The sequence below is a fragment of the Trichechus manatus genome, unplaced genomic scaffold, assembly GCF_000243295.1.
Source record: "Trichechus manatus latirostris isolate Lorelei unplaced genomic scaffold, TriManLat1.0 scaffold00030, whole genome shotgun sequence".
Lineage (NCBI taxonomy): Eukaryota > Metazoa > Chordata > Mammalia > Sirenia > Trichechidae > Trichechus > Trichechus manatus.
In genome coordinates this window covers 6033952-6046237 of record NW_004443966.1, presented here as the reverse complement: position 1 = coordinate 6046237, position 12286 = coordinate 6033952, and the positions used below count along the sequence as shown (strand labels likewise).

At 44.1% G+C, this 12286-nt stretch overlaps 1 protein-coding gene across 1 annotated transcript in view; it reads left to right on the top strand.

Moving 5' to 3' along the window:
* ANXA2 (annexin A2) overlaps positions 1-12286 on the top strand; it is a 50794-nt gene that overhangs the window by 7909 nt on the left and 30599 nt on the right. The window contains exons 2-3 of the mRNA XM_004374620.2: positions 3723-3781; positions 7166-7265. Coding sequence (XP_004374677.2) covers positions 3723-3781; positions 7166-7265 — 159 coding nt within the window. The remainder of the gene's footprint in view (positions 1-3722; positions 3782-7165; positions 7266-12286) is intronic.

Here is a 12286-nt window from a genome sequence, read left to right as displayed (position 1 = left end):
AGGAGTGGCTGGTGGATTCGAACTGCTGACCTTTTGGTTAGCAGTGGAGCTCTTAACCACTGCACCACCAGGGCTCCGATACAATATAAGGTAATAATATAATATAATATTAAATATAATGCAAAATACCAACTTATTTTTTCCAAGGTTTATTTAGCACCTAGAGTGTGCAAAGATACTCTTCAATCTGTGGAAGAATTGGAGATTTATGGGTGAGACCAGGTGAAACATACCCTCTAACGAAACCCATGGCTGTCGAGTCAATTCCGACTCACAGCGACCCTATAGGACCGAGTAGAACTGCCCCCGAGAGTTTCCAAGGAGCAGCTGGTGGATTCAAACTGCTGTCCTTTTGGTTAGCAGCCGTAGCTCTTCACCACTGTGCCATCAGGGCGCCAGCATACCCTCTACTGCCTTGAATTGTACTTTATTTGCTGTTTGAATGCTTGGCACATGGTGGATACCCGGATACCCCATGGTGGGCACCAAAAAGGGCATTTGGCATTGAAAGGTGGGGGAGAGCACTGTGGAATGGGGGCTGTGGTGACCCCTTCGGAGCAAGGGCCAATGTAGCGGGAACTTCAGGAATGATGGGGACCCTAGCAATAGAAAAAGGCAAGGGGAAGGGGATGGGGGAGGAAGCAGGAAGCAAGGTGCTGTGTTTGGGGATGGGCAGGATAACAACCTGGCTTGAGTCCACGTAACTGAGGAGAGTCCATGTAGCTGAGGAGTCGGTAGAGAGAGGTGAGGCTGGTTTCTGATGCTAGTCTCTGAAGGCCGTAGTCTGTGGGGGTAAGAGGCCTCTGAAGGGTAGATTTTGAACTATTTTGACAAGGTCAAATCGATTTAGTTGATAGTAGCATATAGGACTGATTTGATGAGAAACCAAACCAGTTGCCTTGCAGTCAATTCCAACTCACGGCAACCCCATGTGTGTCAGAGTAGAGCTGTGCTCTATAGGGCTTCCAATGGCTGATTTTTCTAAAGTAGATCACCAGGGCTTTCCTCCGAGGTGCCTCTGGGTGGACTCGAACCTCCAACCTTTTGGTTAGCAGCTGAGCAATCACATTAATCGGTTGCTTCACCCAGAGACTCTGATTTGATGGAAGAACAACATAATTATGGAGGGTGAAGCAGTAAGAAAGATTTGTAGGGCTTTTATAAATATCTGTTTTCTGTTTCTCCTCAATGCGCTGTGGGGGTGAGAGAAGAAGCAACAGGAATGGGGAGTGTCAAGAAGGATCAGAGTGTCGTTGGTCAGTTTGGCACCGGGTGGTCCCATGGGGGACACACTTAGCCAGCCGTCTATGCAGTCAGTGCTCAGAGTTAGAAAGACAACGTGAAGGAACAACGCAATGGCAATGTACTCTGCCTCCATAGAAGAGACTCCTGAACGTCAGAACCAATGTAAGGTGCTGATTTAGTAAATACGTGGAACCGAATCTACATGTCTTTGTAGGTGGAGACAACTCTGTTTGCAACTTGGACTTGTTGGTCCCATTTCGGGGGGCATTTTTATTCCTTAGCTGTTTATAGGAGGGACTAGAATTCTTCAAGGCAGATGACAAGGGTTTATGCCTCACAACAGACCCAGCCTAGCTCTGACAGAGCCCCAGGGTGACACTCAAGACCAGAGCTTCAGTGGTTTGACGTCCTAGGGGATTCATCCCTGCGCTGGCAATCTTTAGGCTGAAGGATTCTGAGGAGACCCTCTGGAATGCTCCTCTTTTCAACCTGAAGTTGGGGATTTCTTGCTCTGTCACGGCTGACTCAGATTTGTCTGCCTTGACAACAAATCTCATACTTTAATGGACTCCACCACCACAGAGATTTTTGGAAAAGATTGGACCGTGGTTACCGTGGGGTTCTCTACACTGGTGCCGCCCATAGAGATAGAACGTGCAATTTTAAATGTCCTCGTAGCCATTTGGAAACCCTGGTGGTGCAGTGGTTAAGAGCTATGACTGCTAACCAGAAGGTTGGCGATTCAAATCCACCAGGCTCCCCTTGGAAACTCTATGGGGCAGTTCTGCTTTGTCCTATAGGGTCGCTGTGAGTCGGAATCGACTCGACGGCAACAAGTTTGGTTTTTGGTTTAGTAGCCACATTAAAAAAAAAAAAGTGAAAGAGACAGGTGAAATTAATCTTAATGTATTTTATTTCACCCAATAGACCCAAGCCATCATAACTGCAATATATAATAGATATAAAACATTACTAATGAGAGATTTTACATTCTTTTTCTACATGCTACATCTTCAAAATCTGGTGTGTGTTTTACACTTCCAGCACATCTCAGTTTGGGCTAGCCACACAGCAAGTGCTCGGCAACCACACGTGGCTGGTGGCTGCCATATTGGACAGCACAACTACAGAGCACGAACTGAACAAGAACTGAACAGATACAAACAAGAATTGTATCCCAGCTGCGGGACATATAGGGAAAGGGTGGTCTAAGAGTTTGGGAGTGGGAGGAGAGTATTGGAATCGCTGTGACTGACTTTCTTTTTGCCATTCTTCAAAAGCTTCTGTGAGCATCCAAGAGGGAAAGGAATTGTCTAGGAGAGAGCTCAGGATGAAAGCTGGCAGAAATACGTCTCTAGCCACAAATAAAGGCAAATCCTCCCCTCTCGCATTACCCCACGTAGGGCATGGAATCTGCTTCGTCCAAAGCTTTCTGATAACTTAGCAAATGTCTATGTCATATACTCTCTCCAAACCAGTTTTATGAGACTATTTAGCCTAAGCAAACTGCTTGAAGAGAATAGAAAACTGAATTTGCATGGGCACAATTTCCTTGATCAAGGAATGTTAAGCAAAAAGAGACCAAAGCAGAAGCTACTGCAATTCAGATGTCATTCCCCTCTGTTTCAGGACGAGGTTCTGCTCGCTTTTCTTTATTTTGGGGTTAATCATGCTGAATGACCACTCTTGTCTCAGTTGAAATGAATTTCCTGCCAACTGGAGTGCTCCTTGTTGGCAAGGGTTGGGTGTTTCAATTCCGAGAACTGTGTGATTGCAAAATCGGGAAGCCAGTTTATCAGGCTGTAATGTTGCTGCCCAATTAAGTGTTTATTAGCTGGAAGATGACTTCAAACCAGCCATTTTGAACCTCAAATACAAGGAATTCACTCTTTTATGGGATAAGTGAACATCAGGAAATCAGTCCATTGTCTTTCTCATAAAAAGTTTAATATCGTCTAAGCATCGTTGGACTAAGAAGATAATTATGAATAGTAATCGAGGATTTCATCTAGAACTGGGACAGCATGAAAATGCTATCAATTTCAGTTCACATTCATCATTTTTAGATTCTTCGTTATATTCAACTAGATGTGAGACATACAGAAGTAGTGGCTGGTTTGATAAGCTTACCACTTTTTATAAGAAGTGGGAGGCTCAATGTTATCCTGTCTGAACAAGTTGCATTAGCCTTGGGGAGCATTTTGTTTTTGCGTTCACAAATCAGTCTCCCCAGGTTCTGTTTAAATAGAGGAAGAGAAAGATGGCCTACTTTAGCAGCCCATCCCAAACCTAAGGCAAACCATATTCAAGCTTTAATTTTCCCAATCATAAGGTTGGGAATTGTGTCTATTTGTAAAAATTACTCTCATATCCTCAGATGAAATGGTCCAAGAAGTAGAAATTAGTATAATGAATCACTGTGCTTCAGGGGAAAGGAGAGCCTCTTCATAAAGACTTTTTGTCGTACTTTTTTCCAGCTTCTTTCGAGATGTCTACTGTTCACGAAATTCTGTGTAAGCTCAGCTTGGAGGGTGATGTAAGTATCTCATTTTCGCCTTGTGTTATGATTAAATTGTGTCGCCCAAAATATGTGCTCTAAGTCCTAACCTCTGTGCCTGTGGTTATCATCCCACTTAGGAATGGGTTGTCTTTGTTATGTTAGTGAGGCAGGATTAGTGCAGGGTGTGTTTTGAGTTAATCTCTTTTGAGACATAAAGGAGATTAAACAAGTGAGCAAGAAGCTGAGATGAGGAAAGAGAGATGCCAAGCCACATGGAGATGGCCCGGGAGCAGAAGCTCAGAGAGACAAGGACCTTCCTCCAGAGCCAACAGAGAGAGAGCCTTCCCCTAGAGCCGACTCGCTGAATTCGTGTGAGAAAATAAATTTCTGTTTGTTAAAGCCACCCACTTGTGGTATTTTTGTTGTAACAGCACTAGAGAACTAAGACACCTCGTGTAATTTTTGCAAATTAGACGTTATCTCTGGATAGCCGTGTTGTTCTTTTTCCTTGTGCATCCAAGGAAGATAAGGATGAAATTCAGACAATCATTATTTGGTGCTTCCCTCTGTATTGCTTTAACTGTTCGTAGCAGTTCAATTACAAAGAAATCCCATGGCACTAGAAACGGTTTTGGCATCACATTAAACTTAGAATGAGCCAGAGACACTGAGATGGCTGAGATTTGATCTTGCTGTACTTAGCACGGCAGCTGGAGTGATTGTTAGGATAATCCTCTGTAATACCAGGCCCCAGGGTTTCACTGACAGTTGGCAGAAGCCACTGCCATACCAAAAATGATCCTGTCATCTGAGCTTCTTACAGAGTCCACGGTGCCCAGGAAGCTATTCCGAGAAAGAACCTATACTTTTCTTTTTCTGTATCTGGAAAAGCTTTTCTCCAAAGGAGTTAGGATTTTTATTCTTTTTTTTAAAAACCAAATAATCAAAGAATTATAATTTGTCATGTTTCCTTTTTTGCTTTGGCTACCAGGGAGCTCATAATTAAATTTAATTGCTATTTATAAGAAATACGTGAACTTGGAAATTCTGATGCATTTGCTTCTTTCTTTTACGGTTAAATTTTTAAGCTATGTAGGGAATTAAAAGTCATTTCAAACACTTTTAGAACCAACTGGACTGTAAGTTTTGAATATGTAAAATATCTAATAATTCTGTACATCTTCCAGATTGCCTTGGCAGAAATTGCTTTTACAAAGACTCAGCACTTAGACTGGTTTCTAGTGGTATCCTGCATGATACTTCAAAATACAACCTCCTTGAAATTAAAATGCAAAGACGCCCTGTGGGCAAGTTAACAGCAGCCTGGGTTACCATTCAGAACTCCTGTATGGTCTCTGATGCTTGCCTGCCCTCAGAGTGTTTAGCATGAATGGGTCTCTGCAAGCAGAGGTTGTATAAAGCCTGTATTTTTAAATCTTTCTTCTTTTCGGAACACGTGCATACTGTTGTTGGCAACAATGCAAGCTGCACATGGAGGTCCAGACAAGTCCAGATGCTAAATAATTTGTCTAACAGATTTGATCCTTAGATTGTTTTCTGTATCAGGTTTCATGAGAGGGCTTTTCATGAAGCCTCTGAAGCTACTTTCTGATCTGATGCGTTTATCTGCATGGAGAGATAGAAGTGAAATAGAAAATGTTGCCTACTCCCCAGTATTTTAAGGAAAGGAAACATGACTTTTGCCTTGCTAATCTGATTTTCAGACAGGCAGATTTTATAGGTAATGGCTCAAGTATCAATTTAGTTTTGTTTCCAGAGATACCGTAAATTTACAAGAAACTTTACCCCACTCACTGTTGTTTTGGAAGAAGACAGGGTATCCTCTGGTAAATTAAACCATATGTGGAATGGCTCCCGGCCAGACTGCTCGTCTTTGTAAATAATTGATGGCACTGTTAATAAATGGGAAAGCATTTTCCCTTAGATGTCCATCCACATTTTATAGCCACCATAGCAAACGCTGTAAGTATTCCAGAATAACACTTTGCCTTTAGATTTTCCCAGTGTGCGCCCCGTTTCCATTGAGCTAGCCTTGCTGGAGAATTTAAATCGTGAAATTAGAAGGAAGTTACGTCGCTAATCCATTTGTGTTTCACAGCTATAAATGTTAACCATATTTACTGTTTGTCCAAAACGGTCTTCACAAGTCCATTTTGAAACGTTTTGTCTAAACTTGAGCCTAGTTTTCCAGCGTGTCCTGGGAGACATTGAGAGCTTGACATCTTGGTTGCTTTCCTGCACCACCTCATGGCTAATAAAATCAAATAGTGAAGGTGCTGGCTGGCTTGTAACTTGACACCTGTGGGTGGAGCATTAAGTCAGGGCACCTCAATCTCCTGACTCTTCACCAAAAAGCAAAGGCGATGGCATCACGTTATGAATGGGCACTGTGTCCTGGGTCCTGGTGGTGGTGGTGCAGCTGGCATTTCGGGGTGAGCAGCCTTGACATTGAAGGGGGGCCCGTGGTGGATGCCTCCACTATCCACTAGGCAACCAGAACCACATGATCCATTCTTTCTTTCTGCCCTCTGCTTTGGGAACTGGGTAGCTGGGCAGAGAAAAGCTGCAAGAGCATTTCAAAGAAGTAGGGAAATATTAACATCTTGGGAAGAAGAACTGAAGCAGAAGCTTGCCGTTGTCCTTACCTCAGTCTGGGGTGGGGTGGGGTTGGGGTGGAGATATTTCTGTCCATCAGATCAGAAAGGGTAATGGGCTTTGAAAAGCACTGGAAAAGGGAGAAGGTATGGTTTAAAAGGCAATAGGAAAAAAAAAATACTAGGAAGAGCGGTCGGCCGAAGGGGTAGTGTTAAAGAAGGTGAGGTGGGGTGGGGAGGATACAGAGAAGAGAACAGGAAGTTGGCAAACACAGAGAGGATGTCAGCTGTCGGGCCAGACCCCCTTGGTGTGCCCCACAGCGGTGGCCACAGCAGAGCCGCAGAAGAAGAGGAGGACACTGTCCATCGCTCACCTGGATGGTCAGAGACAAGCCAGCAAACATTTTCCATTTGCTTTTTAAAGAACTGTAAGCTCAGCGATACAGGCCCAGTGGAAATCCATGTGCCTGTAGCAAAAACTTGGCCAAACACACTTGTCACTCAGGCATTTCCATATTTGCAGCTTGGTCGCGATTGTCGACATCCCAGTTTAGTGCTCTTCAAAGCCTTCTGGAATAAATGGGTGGTTTCAAGTCCTCAGCTTTTCATTGTCTGCTTTTGAGCTTCCACTAAAAGTAGCAATAAAAGTAGGAGTATGCGCTTTTCTATTTGTCTAATTACCTAGTGTAAGAATGAGTTGAATTGTAAAAACAAACAACGGAAAAACATTGTACTTTAGAGTTGTTTTTTCAGCAGGAGGCTCTGAAATGTACCTTATCTGTGTATGCTTGTCTTTTAACCTTAGCACTCCACGCCCCCCAGCGCATATGGGTCAGTCAAAGCGTACACCAACTTTGATGCCGAGCGGGACGCTTTGAACATTGATACGGCCATCAAGACCAAAGGTAGGCGATCCGCTGGTTGTCCTCTTGTCAGGCCTGACTCAGGCGTTTTGCGTTGTCTCTTCATCCTCCCGCAAATAGGCGCACATCGATCATTTGAAATCATCACGGAGCTTTAATAGAGCGGATCCAGATCTATCTCACTCACACCTTCTCCCTTCCTCCCTCTGTCCCTCCTCCCTTCCTCTCTCTTGAGACAACCAGCCAGGTGCTGTCAAGTCGACTCTGACTCGTGATGACCCCGTGAGTGTCAGGGTAAAACTGTGCTCCACGGGGTTTTCAGTGACTGGTTTTTTGGAAGCAAATCCGCAGGTCTTTCTTCCGAGGCTTCTCTGGGTGAACTCAAACTGCCAACATCTTTGTTAGCAGCCGAGCACATTAACCATTTGCACCACCGAGGGGTTCCTTCTTAGGACAGAAGAAGATCTAAAATGTGAGAGAGTATTTTATCCAAATAGTGTAAGGAAATGGAAGTAGGCCGAGGCTAAGATCCAGAAGGCCTGACCCCATGGGTGGTGCCCTGGGACGGGCTTCTCCTTCTGAGGCCTCAGTCCTCCTTCTAGAAGGAAAAAGTTGGTCCTGATGATCCCTAAGAGTCTTTCTCGTTCCGAAGCCCCTTGAGTATCATTAATGTTTGTTGAAAAAAATGCTGGGAAAATTTTACTACTTTGCTCCTAGCTTGACCCAGTGGGTGAAAAATTAAGGCTTTTTTTAAACCTACAAGCTATGCTACTCCTTAGCCTTGGGGCCCGAATTAGAAGTACCATCGGGATGAGTCTATTTCCTCGAGTTCCAGGATGAGTAAGAGAGGACCAGGAGGGTGCAAGCCTCCCTTTTGAAATGAAGCGAATGACGCGTTTAATTGGCTGGAGTTGAGCAAGGACTTGCCCAGGTCGCCGGGTTGCCTTCGTATCTGCAAGAGTAACTTGAGCGAACTTTCCTGGATGATGTTCATGAAGCGCTTCTCTTTAGCGGTTTCTCCATCCCCCGAGTCCCTGGAAACGTTGCAGTTACCCTGGTGAACCTTGTGACTCACCACACATTAGTTTTCCTTTTGGACAAAGTGCTTCCTCTCGCTAGGAGGCTCCATGGAGACGCAGAGCTGACCCTGCAGTGGGACCACCCCTGGCTCCTCCCACTGCCCGAGAGCCGGGCACCGTTTCTCTCTTCCAAGTAGAGTGTTTGAAATTCCAGTCACTCGGACCCATGGCGACCCCGTGTGTGTCAGAGTAGAACTGTCCTCTGTGAGATTTTCAGTGGCTGATTTTCAGAAAGAGATTTCCAGGCCTTTCTTCCCAAGAGCCTTTGGGTGGACTGGAACCTGCAACCTTTCGGTTAGCAGCTGAGCACATTAATCATTTGCACCACCGAGTGCCCAGGGATTCCAAACGACTGACCCATGTGTGGAATCCACGTACAGCTCACTGTGGATGTGGGAACCTAAAACTAAACTGGGAAAACCAAACCCACCGCTGTCGAGTGGATTCCGACGCACAGCGACCCCTACAGGACAGAGCAGAACTGCCCCGTCTGGTTTCCGAGGAGCAGCTGGTGGATTCCAACTGCCGACCTTTTGGTGAGCAGTCGCGCTCTTAACCACTGCGCCACCAGGGCTCCATCTGTCCTAGTCTATGCCTGGCCCATTTTCTAACGGCGTCCCCTTTCCCTCTCAGAACTCTCTCATTTTGGAGGCTAAGTTACATGGTCACCTTTCCTAAAACCCTTGGAGAAATTGAGTGACTTTGTTTTCAGAGACAAGAAGGAAAGTGGGAAGATCCCACTGTGTCCTGTGGATCTGAAAGGGCTCAGGGGTTGCACCCCCTGCCTCAGAACAGCCTTACATTCTATCTGGACACTGTGGGCCACCCTCCAAGATGGCTTTTAAATGACTATCCTTGTTAAGGGTCAGGTTGGGAAATCAGGAAGTTGATCAGAAAACCGATCACAAAATAAAACTAAATCAGGAGGGCTTATCTCACTGTTGGAACCCTGGTGGTGAAGGGGTTAAGAGCTCAGGCTGCTCACCGGAAGATCAGCAGTTCAAATCTACCAGCTGCTCTGAACCCTATGGGGCAGTTCTGCTCTGTCCTACAGGGTGGCTATGAGTTGGAATCGACAATGGATTTGGTTTTGGTTTGGTTTTATCTCACTACAGCCCCGTCTGCTCGGTGGAGTTTAGTGGATGAGAGCTTGTGGAAGCCTGGGTTCAAATCCTGGCTCTGCCACTTGTTATCTGACTCCGGAAAAATCCTTAGCTTTGCTAAGTCTCGGTTTCCTTATCTGTGTTGTTAGCTATCATCCAGTTGGCCCCCAAACTCATGGGAACCCCATGCACAATGGAACGAAAGGCTGCCTGGTACTGTACCACCCCCCGATCGGTTGTAGATCAGACCGTTGTGATCCATAGGGTTTTCACTGGCTGGTGTTCTGAAGTGTAATGGGGCTAATCAAACACCCACCTCACAGGGATTTTGTGAAGATTAAATGAAATAAAGTATGAAGCGCTAAGCAAGGTGCCTGGCCTATAGACAGTGCTCAAAATATGTTAACACACACAGGTTCTCCACTCTCCTAAAAGTCTCCCCTCTCACTATTTGGGTTTGCCTACATTCCTGTGGTTCCCCGACTTGCCATTGAGAAACACACTCAAGTTTAACAGTTACTTATGGGGCCTGGGACAAAGGCTTCTTTTGTTCCTGCCTGAGAAGGCTTTTAGCACTCTGGAATGTAAAGATTGCGCAAATGAACTCTGGGTAGCTGAAACTCGCATGGTAATAAAAATACCTTCAGGCCCTTCCTAGTTGGTAGGATAATACTGTAGTTTCTAAGCAGAAACTTCTGGAGGGCTAAGGTTTTCATTCTTGCATTCCAGTTTGGTGAAAAGCCGCTGACATCGTCAGTATCACATTTATTGAGCGGTGTGAACAGACTGGCACCAAGCACTCACGAACATTTCTCTTAGGTGAACCTCAAATCAGTCTTCTGAAGTAGCGCTCGATCATCCTTAGTTTATGGGTGACACAATTTAGGGTTAACAAGCTCCAGGTCTCTTGGCTTTGGTTGGGATTGGGATTTGAACACAGCTCTGTCCACCCCAGGTCCATGTTCTTAAATACCGTGATGTTTTGCCACCCATCTGTTAGGACTGGACTTTTTTCTTTGTCTTGAGTTATTTTGAGGCATTTTGCATTTGTGATCCAGTTTTTGCTACCCTTCTCTTCCAAACTTAGCGTCCAGCGAACTACACTTGGGGCCGCTTTTTAAAAATTAATTCATTTTTTGGTGGCTAGCTCTGGTGGCACTGTGATTAAGAGCTCGGCTGCTAACCAAAAGGTCGGCAGTTCGAATCTACCAGCTACTTCTTGGAAACTCTATGGGGCAGTTCTACTCTGTCCTGTAGGGTGGCTGGGAGTCAGAATCAACTCAACTGCAACGGGTTGGTTGGTTCGTTTGTTTTGATTTATTCTATTACATAGAACGTCTATAATGGGTCTGTCATGTACACGTAAAAACTAAAGTTTATAAACACTTTACCATACCATACACTTAACGTATATAAACTGATCACTACAGTGGTTTTTTGGAGGCCTGGTGGCCCAGTGGTTAAGAGCTCGGCTGCTAACCCAAAGGTCGGCAGTTCAAACCCACCAGCCGCTCCTTCGAAACCGTATGGGGCATTTCTCCTCTGTCCTATGGGGTCACTATGAGTCGGAATGTAACAACAACAACAGTGGGTTTTAGCATATTCACGGAGTTGTCCCACCATGAGCACAATCAATTTGCGAACATTGTCATCACCCAAAAAGAAACCCTGTACCCATTAGCACCGGTATGAACAGTTTTTAATAACATAGAAAACAGACCAAAAAACCAAACCTCTTGCCATGGAGTCAATCCCAACTCATAAAAATTAGTGTGTTAAAATATTAGGAGTGCACAGCATTATGTATACAGAGTCGAATACTAGACAACATTTATTGAGCACTTGCTGCATGCTAGATATTCTAAACTCTTTATATGAATCATCTCATTTAATCCGTATAGTGGGCCTGTAAATTAGGCACTCTTACTATCTCAAAGATGTTAGCTGTGTTTTAAAAAAAAGGGGACAGTAGAGAACACTGGAAGAAATACGCCTGTAAGTTAACCAGGTTTTTTTGGGGGGATAGGATTAATGGGGATTTTTTTTTTTTCCTTTAGGCTATTTCTGTATTTTTCAAATTTCTCTTCTGAACATGTAATACTTTTATAAGAAGAAAAAAGTTGTGTATTTGAACAATCATTTTCCAGGATATGGTTCTATTTTTTTTTTTTTTTTTAGAAGCATGGTAGTGTTCTGATTTCTTTGCCACTCTAATTAGTACTTAGAGGTAGTTAGTAATTGCTGATAGAAAAATAAACCAGAAGGCTGAAAGAGCTGTGCTTGTTTGTAAAGCTTCTGAGGCTATTGTTTCTGTGGGGCAGATCATCCAAGCTTCGAGTTAACCTGAACAATCTGTAATATTTTGAGTCTTTACATAATCAGAACCGGAAGATTGTGCTTTTTAAAGTTTAGATAAAACTCTCAAGACCCAATTCAGTCTAGTCCTAAACTGTTAGGATATATTAACTTTGCTTTTCATAACAAAACCATTCTGAATCTAAGCTGTTGTCTGGACAGAGGTCAGCAAATTTTTTATGTAAAGGACCAAGTCCTAAATATTTTCGACTTTGCAGGTTATATGGTCTCCTTTCTAAGCAGCTACTCAACTGGGCCATTATGGCAGGAAAACAGCCCTAAACGGTAGGTAAACAAACGGGCGTGGCTGTGTTCTAATAAAACTTTATATACAAACGAGTGCAGGCAGTTTGATTGGGTCCGAAGGCTGAGACTCCTGGTCTAGGATTTCACTCATTTTAACATCCACTCACCTTCATTTTGTTAGTTGCATGGAAAAATGGATATAAGAGTACATACAGTATGATTACAAACAATAATTTTTTTACATCAAGAAGAAAAGACAGTATTAACGATTATATGCAAT